The sequence below is a fragment of the Varroa jacobsoni genome, unplaced genomic scaffold (assembly GCF_002532875.2).
Source record: "Varroa jacobsoni isolate VJ856 unplaced genomic scaffold, vjacob_1.0 contig01620, whole genome shotgun sequence".
NCBI classification, from domain to species: Eukaryota; Metazoa; Arthropoda; class Arachnida; order Mesostigmata; family Varroidae; genus Varroa; species Varroa jacobsoni.
Window position 1 is genome coordinate 1 of NW_019214664.1, and position 14,696 is coordinate 14,696.

At 40.5% G+C, this 14,696-nt stretch overlaps 3 protein-coding genes across 9 annotated transcripts; 1 reads left to right on the forward strand and 2 right to left on the reverse strand.

Annotated features, from left to right (window-relative positions):
• Nucleotides 1-80: 80 nt before the first annotated feature.
• On the reverse strand, nt 81-7,579 carry LOC111272113 (uncharacterized). 6 transcript variants are annotated; one of them, XM_022853348.2, is made up of 6 exons: nt 6,902-7,579; nt 5,919-6,023; nt 3,278-3,685; nt 2,877-3,015; nt 2,311-2,400; nt 81-1,716 (listed from the first exon to the last, which is right to left on the reverse strand). In XM_022853348.2, exons 3-6 carry the CDS (start codon nt 3,469-3,471, stop codon nt 1,504-1,506), a joined length of 636 nt encoding a protein of 211 aa, XP_022709083.1. In that variant the 5' UTR covers nt 3,472-3,685; nt 5,919-6,023; nt 6,902-7,579; the 3' UTR covers nt 81-1,503. The 6 variants fall into 6 exon arrangements, with proteins under 6 accessions (XP_022709083.1, XP_022709082.1, XP_022709086.1 ...); XM_022853347.2 differs by having other exon boundaries at nt 6,709-7,579; XM_022853351.2 differs by lacking the exon at nt 5,919-6,023.
• A 1,012-nt stretch (nt 7,580-8,591) lies between these two features.
• Nucleotides 8,592-11,778, reverse strand: LOC111272116 (uncharacterized). 2 transcript variants are annotated; one of them, XM_022853355.2, is made up of 2 exons: nt 10,591-11,778; nt 10,181-10,429 (listed from the first exon to the last, which is right to left on the reverse strand). In XM_022853355.2, the coding sequence occupies exons 1-2, from the start codon at nt 11,540-11,542 to the stop codon at nt 10,311-10,313; spliced, it is 1,071 nt and encodes a 356-aa protein (XP_022709090.1). In that variant the 5' UTR covers nt 11,543-11,778; the 3' UTR covers nt 10,181-10,310. The 2 variants fall into 2 exon arrangements, with proteins under 2 accessions (XP_022709089.1, XP_022709090.1); XM_022853354.2 differs by having other exon boundaries at nt 8,592-11,767.
• Nucleotides 11,779-11,975: 197 nt separating this feature from the next.
• Nucleotides 11,976-13,916, forward strand: LOC111272119 (sulfotransferase 2A8). Its single transcript, XM_022853364.2, has 2 exons — nt 11,976-12,964; nt 13,286-13,916. Exons 1-2 carry the CDS (start codon nt 12,163-12,165, stop codon nt 13,510-13,512), a joined length of 1,029 nt encoding a protein of 342 aa, XP_022709099.1. The 5' UTR covers nt 11,976-12,162; the 3' UTR covers nt 13,513-13,916.
• The last annotated feature ends 780 nt before the right edge of the window (nt 13,917-14,696 follow it).

Here is a 14,696-nt window from a genome sequence, read left to right on the forward strand (position 1 = left end):
TCACAAAACATAATAGGCCTTTGTAAGTATTAGATATTTTCTCTACTGTTGTATATATTGTTTCACATTAGACAAAATGTGATTCGTGCAGGAAGGTGCCACCTTTAAGGCTGAGACGCAATAAATATAGCACCGTACAGACAGTGCGGCCGGTACACGTTAAATATTTATATATGAGTAGAAAATTATGAATCAACTACAAACAAAAATCATATATATATATATGTGTGTGTGTATACATATACATCTGTCTTATGGTATTGCTATCAACTGAAGAGGTACAGAAGCCCTGATGCTTCATCTTGTGATTAGTAGTTAACTTAAAGGGTCGCGTTTATATTTTATAATACAATTGAGTGTTGAACAAAGGTACAAAATAACTGTCGCCCATTTAATGCGACCTGTTTTCGCTGTACGCACGTCGATTTCACGCCGGCCGGTTCAATCCACTCACGGCTATTAGCTGTCGTGCCGATTGTTAACTTAAACCCAAAAAAGACACAGCTTAGTCACATATGTAAAGAAATGTGAAACACAATATAGTTTTTCAACTAATGTAGCTAGAGAAATGTAAATTTAGAGTATTGCTTCATTTAAATATCATCCTAACATACATCGACTAAAGTACCACAGATATACAGTTACTATGTAACTGTTATACCTTATAATCACCGTTCATCTATTGAAACCATTCCCATTAAATCGACGTCTATGGCCACGAGGTTGCATACCACTGCACATTATACACTGTCAAACGAATTAAAACGTAGAATTTTCATTGATTCGAAGTAACTGAGAAATCTACAGCGAATTTTGCGTTAAATTGTGCTCCATCACCACGTATCTTTGAATGTGGGTCGAATTACCAACGTTCTTTGACATATACATTCACACCGGATCGATAGTTGTAGAGACTGCTAGTAGAGACAACAAACAATTTATAGATAATAGCTATGCTGCATCTTTTTTGTGAACTTCCTACTTAATTACGCATAACATCGCATTTTCTTTTATAGTAGCGTTCCATGTGATTGTTGGCCTCATCAACCGACTATATTATATATTACTAATTACGATATTAATCATAATGATGATAGCAATAGGCGGAGGTGACACAGTGACAATATAAGCAAACTAACCAATTTGACCCATTAGAAAGTTAGCTAGGTTTTTAAATATAGGCATTCATGATTCTCCCTAAACCTCTCTACCTATTTACAACACGGCTAGTATGCACGAATTATCAGTAAGTTTTTGAAACATTTCGTCAGGCGGTACCCAAAATTATAGAAGCATTCACGAATCATCGCTCTATATATATATATATATATATACAGAGAGGAAGAGATTCCTATCGATACAGATTACATATGTACGCGAACGCGTATGGTTGTCCTTTTTGAACCGCCCTCCACTTTCCGTGACTTCTCGCCATAGCCCCTGTCACTCTCCTCGAAAATTCCATTCGCTGCCGTCTGCACCATTTCCTCCTTTGATGCACGCCTAACATTGTTGGCATTTCTCTTTAACCTGGTCGTCTTTGCGAAGACTAATATCTTTGCCCCACTCCTTTGTATCCTCCGCACCCTCTCCAGCCTTTTCTTTTTCTTCGCGTTGCTTACGGATGAGCCGGGCAAGCGTGATGAACGCTTCCTGAATATTGATGTTCTGCTTGCAACTGCATTCAAAATAAGCAATATCCAGCTGTTCCGCCATCTGCAGAACGACAACGTATGAAAATCGACAGAGAAGAAACATAGGGAAAAAAAACTATCATTGGAGCATTCGTGAATAGTAGTGGGCTAGACGATAAAGTGTATCTACTTGATTGCCTATTTCGTTTGTGATGGAGTTTATCGCAACAGCTTGAATATATCGGAGAATAGGATTTGTCGTTGGACTCCCCATATCAATTTCAGCACAGACCCTTCCAATCACAATTAGTACTCAAGAAAACTTTATTCAAACGTACGAAAGAGCATGTACGAAAAAGAGACCCAACTGCCGCGTATCTAATGTATTTAATTTATAACAACCACATGTGATAATCGTATATGATCAAAGCTGCCCCCGTAAGAGCGGAATTTGTATTATACGTTTGTTTTTCTTGTGATTAGCTATGATAAATGATTACTTTTTTTTTTTGAAACGCTATCGCGATGATTGACGACCAGTACATGTCGAAATTGTCAGTGATTTTTTACTTTTCCAGGCCAATAATAATGTGCCTTGCAACCTATTGTATCTTTCAGTGCTTGAGATTTGCTATTTGACATAACGTAATAAATACGATCCATTAAATGTGGTTACCTTTGCGAGTTGTGAGGTTTCAACCTGTCTTTGCGACGAGGCATCTGACTTATTGCCAACAAGGACTTTCACAACATCAGGCGAAGCGTTCTGTAACAGCCAAAACGTCAGGGTAATATTAGACTGCGTCCTGTGCTATGCTCTTTCTTTGAATATGAATATAGATATATATAGATGTATTTTCTACTAATAAATTAAGACAGACGGTCAGTAAACTAAAAAGTTAACACTACATTCGACATTTATTGTAAATCCAGATACACGAATCAAATTACAGCATATTTGAAAGCAAAATTATAAGCCTTAACCACGAACAAAGCCGCAAGGAACTTCTACATATGACGAGTCCGATGTAACCAATAGAAAAAAATTAGAAAACGACATAGAATCTTTACTGCATCCCCATAAAATGAAACGATGCAATCATATCAAGCTTAAGGAGAACAATTTAATAACAATCATTTGTTAAGGAGAACTGAGCGTCTTAAATGTAAGATCGCTTTTCTAAGAAGACCTATCAAGTATATAAAACCTATTAAGTGCAGCGCCAAAATTATCATACTGACCTCCTCGACGTTGCGGAACCAATAGGTTAAATGGTTGAACGAATCCATGTTAGTAACATCATACATTATAAGGATTCCCATAGCTCCTCGGTAATACGCTGTCGTCAGGGTTCGAAACCGCTCCTGGCCGGCAGTGTCCCTGTTAAAGCAAAAGTCAGTCAAAATGAATCTCAACGTCATCGGATGAGTAGATTATGCTAATAATTATTGATTTAAACTCGTTAGGAAATAATATATAGGCTGGTGTTCACATTTTTCCTCCGTTTTATAAAAATAATATGAGCCCTAAGGTTTCATACCATATTCAACATATTTCGTACAGCTTTTCGCGGGGTAGCAATTCTGAACACAGGTTGCACGGAGTGATAGAAATTAACTACATTAAGCTGCCAAGCTCTTACCAGATCTGCAATTTAACTGGCGTTCCATCGAGATTGATGATTTTCTGTTTGAAGTCAATTCCGATTGTTGATATATAGGTATCGTAAAATCGTTCGTCGCAAAAGCGATGCACAATGCATGTTTTGCCCACATTTGAATCGCCGAGTACAAGGATTTTGTAGGTTGTCGTTAGCTCACCAGATACTGACGCCATTATGGGTGCCGCTTACAGCTTGTTCTTCTTTGAATTCAAAAGCAACAACGCTACAACCAATACAGAACCAACAAACGGCAACGGCGACCAGCCACGACTCTGTTACTGCAAATAATGGGTCGACGTAAATCCAGAAGTTTGTCTTGTTGACCAGAAACCTCTCCGACAAACCTCACAGTGACCTACAGTCCATGGTTCCTCTTTGGCGCCCAATCTGCGATTAATTAGAACAACGTAAGAAATTGTCGTTAGCAATATGTTATGACGATCCTGGTAAACATAGGAGTTAGTGCTAACGTAAAGCACAACATGGAACGAGGCCGACATTTACCATTTTGTTGTAAAAATCTAGTGGGGTGAGTTGACACGCCGTTATTGGTAAGAAAACTCGGCTTGTTATACACACGCTTGCGGAACGAGTATTTGAAAAGAATGAATGAGTACATATTTATCGCTCAGAAATTAAATATAGAGAAGGGCACCGCGCATTCTCTCAGTATTCATTAAGCTATCCTGGTCATTAGAACCGCTCAAAATGATGCAACATGTATGTCTCTTCTGGATATGAAGAGTATCTTCGTCAAAATTATAAAAAAACAGTGTCATTTTTTAGATCAACGTATAGATTTATTAATGTTGTAAAAATTCTATTATCTCTAATCGATAGCTTAATGAAACATAAGAGTCTCGTTTGTCGTATACATGTAGCAAAACACTATTATTCAATACAAAATAATAAGGCATATATATATATATATATATATCCATTCTATAACATTCAATGTACGTCCTGTATTTTGCGATTGTACTAATTAAAAAATGTTTGGTAGCTTTTTTGAGTAGTAAATCGTACTTCTCTATCATTTTATTGAGTACACAGAAAATGCAATTCAAATAACACTACAGTTACATCTGTCAAGGTAATGCGGCATCCAATCGGGTTCCGATAGCGCATACCAATTAGTCTTTATTATTCGTTTCAATACTATGTACAATATTAGTCTTTTCATGTTTCAATCAATTATATATTTTGAAGAAAGTGAATGAGGGTGTCCAGTAGAGCTTTCCGATAGACCCGGGTCTGCTCACAAGAAAACAACGACATGAAGGCTGAACGAACAGTACGTAGCGCCGCCCCACATTGCCTACTACGGAAAAGTATAAACTTTAACGGGCAGTTTGTCAAATCGTCAAGAGCTAACGGTTTGCTGTGTTTTCACACAACATAGCAGTTTCAAATTTAAATGGCATTAACGCGATGAACGCATTATTAATTCTATTGTCTGTGAACGTTTCTACACCACGCCTAGATTTGTTCTCCAGCTCCAGAATGGTGCTCAGAATTGTTTCTTACTGCTTCACTAATCTAATATTATAAATGTTACATCGTTGATTGTTTTGCATAAAGTGTCTGTGATATGGTGGTTATCACCGGCCAACAGATGCAAGTATCACAATAAGCAGTCAAGTGTATCATACGATATAATACACATGTACTGGATTAGCTTATTAACAATATACCTATTATGTTGCCTTTGAATAAATTTTAATGTAGAGAATTCTTGCCTAATCCAGGCAGCCAGCCAAACTATCGATATACTAATTGATTGACCGGTCGACTGAGATGTCACAAGTTCGAAAATTCGTAACGTAGTAACAAAGCACCCACACAGACACAGGACTTAAGGAAATAGGTTCAGGCTTAGCTTTTCAAAAATTATTGAAGCGTGGCAACTAAGATATTGCTGTGCTTGATAAACAGACGTGTTTTCTTTGACGCAAAAGCCATTGTCCCGCAAGTATACATACACCTAGTCGATTACGTCATTTTGAGCGTTTTCATTGGAGACTACATACATGTACATGTACTTTAAACGTATTCTAATTACGGTGAATAGAGACACTGTATAAGGAAGATTTGCGAAATCATGGAAACAAAATTTACACATATGCCTCATAGTTTGCTCTCAAAGTCACCTAGACGTTATCCGTGGTCTCCGTCACCTAAATTCTGTGTTTAATAAAATAACATTCATCTTCTTATAGTCTATCATCAAGTAACTCAACGGAACCTATCCGGCATTTTAATGAAAGATTCCAGACGCACAAGAGCTAAACGTACTTTTACCTTCCATTGATGCGTAAACGAGGCGAACTGTTTCATATTTTGTTGCTTACCTCCGTACGTTCCCTTGCGCTAAAAGTTCATTTTAACAAATTTTGCCTCTACTCATTACTCGTGAGCCACGGCTTGCATATTCAACCATCAGCCCCAGGCTTCAAGCAGATACAATTAATGCCGTTTTTACTTTACACAATTGAATGGACACCGATAAACCAATCATGTCTACACAAACGCATCACATATTAACAGTTAGTGTCTGTTCAGAGATTAAGCATCTGCGATATCCGCTCTTCTAACCATAAAGTTTCTGCATTTCACCTACCGACAAATCGCGTACTGTGTGGCACGCCAAGTGTGGCAGAGTAGGGTGTATCCTTTCGGAAGGCCAGTCAATTCCGCGACGCTATCTGTTCCGTCGCACTGTTGCCTTCGCCGTTTTCACAGTCGATAGACAGCGAGTCGCAGCAGAACAGCCACCGACGACCAGTTGTGTGGATCGGTCGTTTGCGTTCCAACGAAACAGGACAAAATAACCGCACGCAGGTATCAATAAGTGGCAAAGGGAGACGGACAACTGCTACACGGGGCCGATATTGAATACAATCGTCTTTTTAAGCTAACTAGCTTTCGGCTTGATTCTCAGCTACATCGAAGAAGGTGACTGGCAGAGAGGGAGCGAATCGCTTTCGAATTATCAACATGAAAGTCACATAATTCCTGCTTCTTCTTAAAACGATGCGGCCAACGCAATAGCCAGTACGCGTTGATTTGTTTGTTAGTCAGTCACTAACACCCAGTTCGGTGTTGGATTTCGTTTGATTTGTTTGGATCGACAGCCTATTTCTGTTGTGCTGCACTATATAGTGACCACATATAAATATGGTATTAGTTTATCCTATTATAAGTAGACCATTGTACAGGGGCTGATTGACCGCTAACTAATTAACTGGCTTATCAATAAATGTAATTAGAAAGCCGAGTCCTTCTTGCTATAAAAGTTACAAAGAAAGATCCTGTCGTGAACACGAATTTCAAAGATTCACATCAGTAGGCATATCCAAGCTATGCATGTTGGGATAATGACTACGGCAAAGTTGTCTGCAGTTGCGTACCGAAACTATTGGAGAAAAGCCAGGGTACGGGGGAAGACTCTGACGCCCACCTCAACCAGACACGACGTATGAATCACTGAGAGCTGCACCGACACTACCTTATCGATTCATCACACAGCAACTTCACGCACAGTGCTGAATACCTCTTGTATAGCTTATTCCCTCGGGATTAAGAATGATAAGCTGAACTAACCCCGATTACGTAATGAGCGTAGCCGAGAGTTTTCCACCAGTGACATCAAATGAAGAGGTTCTGGGAAATGTTGCTTATGGTTGATTACTAGCGGCAAAGGAAAGCACTTCGAGATATATTCTACAGATCGCCTAGGTCTCTTCTTGTTCGTCCTAATGCGACTCGCCGGATGACGCTAGATCCTCACCAACGCGAACGACCACTTCCCTCCGCCAGAAGAAAGCAAAAACAGAGAAACACGAAGAATGAAGCCACCATTCAATAACAGCAACTTCGACACAAAGATACCCCTCTCTTCGAATTGCCGATATATGTCTGCGGTGTTTAGGAGCGAACCATCTAGCGCCGCTGACGATGGCGACCTAGCGGACCCAACCGTTGCTTGATGCTTTATCAGGCTGGCGCCTTCGCACACATAGCCGTAAAGATTCCGGGGGTAATTTGATGATGTCGGCTGTGCGGAACCATTGACGAGGGAAAGAATGGTATGAGTAAAGGGCGTATGGAGGTAAAATAAATCCGCCAGGTTTGCCGACTCGTTGACTGAGTCGACTAGCAATTACAGGGCGAGCCCCTTGAAGCGCGTGGAGTTTGCTGCTTAGCGCTCAGGGACTGTTGGTTGCTAACGCGCATCGGTACATAAGCTGGCAGAAGCTAGTCGGTGCTAGCGGAATGAGAGAGGGTAATTCCGATCGGGTCAGCTCACTTCAAACAGAGCCGATTCGTACTGGATGATTGGTAGTCCGGTGGGTGGGAGAAAAGTAGGGAGAGAGACAGTGGATTCGCGCACAAAAAGCAGACCGACATAACCAAATGTAAGGCTACGACGATTTCTGGGTGAGGGTCGACACTAGTAGATGCCGACAGCTGAGTGCCAGCAGCCAAATTTTTTGACGGCCAGCGGGCGCTGGCGCCAAGGACTCCACACCAAAGAATGTTATGGTGGTAAAAAAGGGGCACGGTGCCGCAGTATAGCAAAGCCAAAACGGCCGCTGGCGGAGCGCTTTAGCCTAAACGCCACTGTTTTCTCCATTGAACGAGCATTATCGTCATCAGCGGTAGAGGTGCCAGTCAACATGGAGCAGCTGTATTTCGGCAAAAATGGAGGCTTAGCCAGATGATTCTCAAATAAAGCTGATGCGGCTGATGGAACGCCGAGGATAACGGTATAGACCTGCGACAAAGACCCACGAAAGAAAACAAAGACAACCCACGGCTGAATAAACAGAACATAGTCTGGCGAGTAAATTTAAAAAAAAAAATACATCTTTAATGTTGTCTAGTGCAGACTAGACTGCTTTGCCGAAAGCGTTAGCTAGCAAATATGTTACACAACTATCATAAAATAGAATGAAAAAAAATCACATGTAAAGGTTTGAATATCCTCATGAACAAGTGTCCAATACATTAAGTATAGTTAAATGAAGTCCGACAGTAATAAGATGAATACAGTCTTCTTAGGAGCCTCGTTAGTGACGATGAATGATAATGCAACATGCAAAATTTCATCACTGTGAAATCTGCAATGGAGGAATATTGTCTAAAAATGGCGCTTTTTAGTTTTCGATCGCTAAACCATCATGAACGACTTCGTTCGTTATGAACCGTACCAATTTCATTCACTGAAAGCATTTTATGAAAGGGGATAATGCCGATTTTTTAAGATTTCGAAAAAGACGACATAAGAGCATAGTATGTTTAGTTTTATTTATTTCATTTCTATATTTCATTGAGGAAATCCGTTTTTCTCCTTACATTAATTTTCGTTTACGTAATTATTCTGATTCTTAGGTCGTATTTCAACAACAGTAAAAACAAACACTATAATAATACAGTTCTATTTACATGTGTTCTACAGTCAGGCTTAGGTAAACCATCTTGCATACACAACAAGTTTAGGTATGTTTATATATATACGAAGTGTTCTACGTCGGATTATTGGCATGCCCAAAATGTTTACAATCAAGTTGTTGACATGATTAGCAATCATAATACGTTGGCATGTCTGCACGTTCCAGTTACATGGACCGGTTGCCCGTCGTATGTGCGTGCACACTTCAGCGATCTTATCTTGGAACATACTATGTCTTACATGTATTATGTTGAATAAAGTTATAGAGATACTAACTAAAAAAAATATGTGACAATCGAATTGCGTAATTATTGTAGTTACGTCGATAGCAATTAGCAGCACTTTCGTAAATTAGTGAAAACTATTGCGCAATGAGTAATTAAATGGCTTTAAACAAGTTTGCCCGTTTTCATGCTGTGAGCAAACCGAATGCATTCACTTAAATGTTTGTTTACCTTACAAACATTGTTTTTCTTGTCATCGTATTTTGAAATTTGTACTAAGATGCTTTAAGTCGTAGTTATACTCTCGACATTTTGTGTAGAGTAATAGATCCATAGGTATATGGAGCCCTGCACTTTGTTATATTGGCTACGTGTTGCAGATGTTTATGCCCAGGCCTCGACAGCATTGGTAATCTACCAGCTGTATCACAAACTCACTAACTGACCCACGTCTAGCCTATTTGCGTCGTTCCTGACTCATCGATAATTAGACACTAGCTCGCTCTTCGCGGTTCGAGATACTTCAAATTTCCCAAAACGTATTCTCTCCATCCTGATCAAGATTCGAAACTGCTCGGCCTCCTTCTTTCTCCGAGCCGTAACGTCTTACAAAATCTAGACTAATCCTTTTCTTGCTTCACGCACAGCTTTTTACTCCTCAGAATGATGTATCAGTCAACAATGAAGAGCCATCAATACTATTACATCCATAATTCCCGTAGGAGGTATTTTGTCTGGCAGCATTCTAATTGTGAACCTTCAGTATCTTTTGAAAGATTACATTTGCGTGCTAACTCCATTGTCTCGTTGAAATGGCTTTCGTGTCATTAAATCTAAAACTGTGCGCTCAAGGATAGCCAAACGGTGTTTATACATCACATTATTAACAAAGATCCGAGCAACCTCATGGAAAGCTGAAAGATAACGATACACAAGATATTTACGTTTCAGGAACCGCCAAAAGGCCAATAAAAAACAATGGTTGTTCTCTTTCGCTGTCGGTTACAACATCCAGTCGTTTTAAGTAATGATCGTAAGTACGTCGATTCCGGTAGGGCCCATGGACATGCGACAGATTCGCCCATCATTTCGGGTACTCTGGTGATAAAGGAATGAAATAATCGTATGGAGAGCGTTTGCAGAGCCTAAGCCGACGTCAAAAATTTCGTCCCCCATTTGAAGCAGGTAATGGGGTGGGTTTTTCGTTCGGTGATGGATGAGTACCTGAGGACGACCCGTTGTGTCAATCGACTTCTCGTGCAACGAATCCTTTGTGTGTAACGTGGTAAACTGACGGCCGTCTGGAAATTCTGGATCTGGCATAAGACGCGTGTCAATGTACGTACAAAACGAAAACATGAGTATCTCCGCGTCCGGTGGGAGGTGGTCGTTCCAGGTCGGGCCCCCATGATTCCAGTTCATCTTGGACAAGGCGCCTCCAATAGCGAATTCCTTGAAACGTTCAACAAGGTATTGCTGATTAGTCGTTATTTCGAGAAAAGGAACGACATTTTCAAGGCCAAGGAGTTGAGAACCCCTGTTTGCCGCTAAAAGACGAAGCTGACTCGGGCTAGCCACACCTATTAGAGATTCACGGCCATAGCCAAACTTACTGATGTTTTTGTTGATTTCATTTATTTGTTCAACTAGCGGGCAAAAAACTTCTTTATGGAACCAAAAACGCAAGTTCCGGTTCCATTTAAAGAGTTGCTTCTCGTCGATGTTCCATTTGCGACAAATGAGAGCTGAACCTGATTCGGTGCTTTTTTCTTTCTCGACCTGCGACGGAGAGGCAGCTTTGTACGGCTGTGCTTGAAACAACCGGTGAATTGCTTCCACTCCAGCATCAATCAGCGACGTTCTACTTCTGCTGGGCTGGAAATCGAACTCGTCAGATAAACCACCAACGAAACTTGGTTGTTCACGGCTGCGTTCGAGCAGATAGGCTTCGGCGCTTTCCTCATCCTCGATATGCCAATCGAGAGCGCGTGAGTTCGGATAACGTGTCTGATTCAGAAGTTTCTCGTACGTGGGGTCTGATAGGCGATAAGGTCTGCCAGACGGCTGAAATTGCCATGAAGTCGAGGAGACCGAATTGTTGAACGACTCACTAAACGAGTTCTGCGCAGAGGGCAGACAGAATGATCCTGCGGGCAGTCGCTCAACATTAGGCGAGGAAGCGGGCGTCTGAAGCTGCGGGTCGGGATTCACCTTGAAACCGAGATCGTCTTTAGAAATATTCAAAAGTTTGGCGCAAGAATCTTCGATTTCCCGGTCAGGCATGAGGTGGGCGTACGCAAACGACGCGATATGTCCCACGCACAATAGCAAAGAACCACCTAGCGTGGCGCCTTTAACATAATCCACAAATTCGGGCAAATATAACAGTCTATTAAGAATTGATAAGTGATAGATATCGGCATAGAGGAACAAAGCAATTGCCAAACAAACGCAGGCTCTGCGTGGACTCTGCTGTCGAGCTTCCTGATTAACATGCTTAAGATGCACGAGATCGCGGTATGGCGAGTGGCTTGGCGAAGCTTGTTGCATTCGAGGCGACGTCATTACTACGGCAGGCGGTCACCGCTGTCAAATTTCAAAAACTTCTTGCCAATTTTTGCACTGCTAGACGGCATCAGACGAACCCTACACACCAACAAACTTCGATGCTTACAATCGCCACCGTCAACAATCAACATTGACCGAAATGATGCCGGCGCCTCTTTTGTTGTTGACATGACTAGATACCGAATCGGCATGCAGCTCTAAAAACAATAGCATTCACAGAATACTTAAAACTTTTGTTCACTTGTAATACATATATATATATATATATATACCGCTTTATTAGCCGAAACAAAAGGCGCCTGCAAGTCTGTATGTTGTAATTATAGCTGGTCTATAGACATATTATTTAGTCAACAAGGTTGTTGTGCAACATGGTTGCTACGCACATAGCACATCTAGCCAAGCGCGGGAAATTTAAATGTTACGTATGTATACGCAGGCAAAAACTCTAAATCAAAACAGAGCCAAATAGCACACTGTTAGTTTCTTCTAGGTAACAATCCTGCCTGTTCTTTTTTTGTTTACAGTTATATTTAATTGTTGTTTGAAGCTGTTTTCAACGACGATTTTACATTATTCAGTACATTTCATGTACACCTCGGAACCCTATTACATGAATGTTGATCGTAGATGGAATCCGCCTACCCGGGCATTTTCAACCGGAGTTTATAGAACGTGCCCGCGGATACCACCAGCCAAGAGACGATATTTTAATTGTATCGTACCCAAAAGCTGGTACTCATTGGTTGTGCCACATTTTGTCACTCATACTCACGGACTTCGGCACAACTGAAGCACCCGTCTACCTTGAGGCAGCTGGCGATAATGGCCAGACTACAGTCAATATTAGCAATCAGCCTCGAATTGTATTTAGTCACCTACCGATAGGTTTTTTTGAGACGGTTAAGTCGAAATCGTCGGCCGAGCCGGTGTCCGAGTATGACAGTGAATCCGATGAAATCATTGTGAAACGTAGAAAACCACGAGAAATCGCCAGATATCGTAGATTGCACAAAGTGATCTACCTATGTAGAAATCCTGCCGATGTCATTGTGTCTTACCATTACCACTGTCAAACACTGGCCAGTCTCTACGGCGATGAGTATGCCTGTAAAAGCCTTGAAGAATTTTCGGAGTCCTTTCTCAAAGACGAGTGTTATTACGGCAGCTATTTTAAGCATGTCAAGGACTGGCTGTCGAGCACCGAATTTGATCTTCACGTCGTGTCGTACGAACAGCTTCAGCTAGACTTCAATAGCACTATAAGGGAGCTTCTCAAATTTATCGGTCGCGAAAAATGGCTTTCCGAGGGAAATACTCAAGTCAAATTGAGAAGGCTTCGAGAGGAGTGTACTATCAATCGGACAAGGAGGCTCATACAGAAACAGGTCGCTGACATCGTTTGTAAAGCTATTGATGGTAAGTACACATTTTAAGCCGTAGTGTGTTACCGTGTCAACACTGATGTCACGCTGTTGGCTCTCAACAGTTTATTCATCCGAGGTAATCCTTCATTCGAGATTATGTACTACTTTTTAGAAAAAAAAATAATATAAATAACAGTCACATTACACAATAATCGCGATATGTACGCCGCATAGGATTTATAATAATCGGGCTCATTTTGACTCTGTGAAAACAGTACGGATTTTATTGCCTGATTAGCTGAAAGAGCACCCCAGTTTATCTACTGAATGATTAATTCATGTTCCCCTACTGTATCATATGTTGCATTCTCAGGAGATCACCTCAGTCAGGATCAGCGTCACAGTGTTAAGCGAATTCAGACCGAAAATTCAGATAGAGAGAAGTTTATTTCGGTGTTTGCTCACAAGGGTCTCATTGGCGAAGGACAGGCGAAGCTTAATGACGAGATATTAAGGAAGCTTCACACACTGACCATCGAACTACTAGCCGACACCCCTATTGCTCATATCTGGAAAAGCCTCGGAATTCTCAGATCTTAATATTATTTGCGTGTATATATACATATATGTTTAACCTCTTCGTGAATTTATTTACTCTCCTGTTCAAGGAGAGATCCCCATCAGTAATTGGGGGCTCCGAATTCTATGATACCAGTGAGATTAGCAGTGATTGAGTCATAATTCTATCTAAAATACAAGCACTGTAGATGAAGGTCCGTCAACATATTTTCAATAGTCAAATTTTGCACACCGCAGAAGTGTAGATATAATTGTGAATAGAAAGTGTGTAAAAGACGGATATACAAGGAAGGTTACGAAAATAAAAACTTTTACGTGATAAATTAATACACAGAATAATTCCAGGTTGAAGCGTTAGAAAACGTTAGTACGACATCGGAGAGCTTTCAGGTGTGGTCGAACTAATAAATTCGAATACAAATGAACGAAGTTGCTTTGTTAAAAACCCACAGTTGTGCGCTTTCAAAAACTAAACCCAGGTATTTTTGTGCTACCCAAAGCAAAGCATCTTTTGCCTTTGATACATTTAACCACAAAACATAATCGGATATGAAAAGAGCGCTAACGTTTTTTTGACTTTGCATTATCTGATGAGATCTATTTACATGTGAAAGTTACGCTTCGAAATAACCTCATCATTAATGCCAATATTCAGAAAGGTTTGGTCACATCTGTAGTAGCGTAACTTATAATAAAATCAGAATGAGCTTTCAGACCACCATTAAGACTGAGATTATGCAATCGATCATTTTGCAACTTTCTCAATGGATAAAACATTGCTCTAAATTCATCCAGGCAGCTTGCGGCTACAGTTGACGCTTCATTCATTTCCATTCATAGTGATAGTTGTTGTATACGATGATTTCTTATACGCGAAGACCGTTCAATCGTGCGAAAACATTAAACGTTAATTGAGAACGAGGCAACAGTTTAGACCTTTCTAACTTCTATCTAGCTTTTGTTTACTCAGTATGCTCTACAGGTGATATCCTCAATTTGGATGTGTTTTTTCGTCCATTATTTCAAGACTCGTGATTGGTCTATTAACAATCTAACGTTTAGTCGATGTTCAAAGCGAACTATAAAGCACGCACATTGTTTATGTAAAAATGGCAAAAACAGAAATACTCTGCTAAAAATCCCTTACATGAAACGATCAGATGTACTCGTAAAACTATTCGCTACAGTTTGTTGGTTTCTTTTCT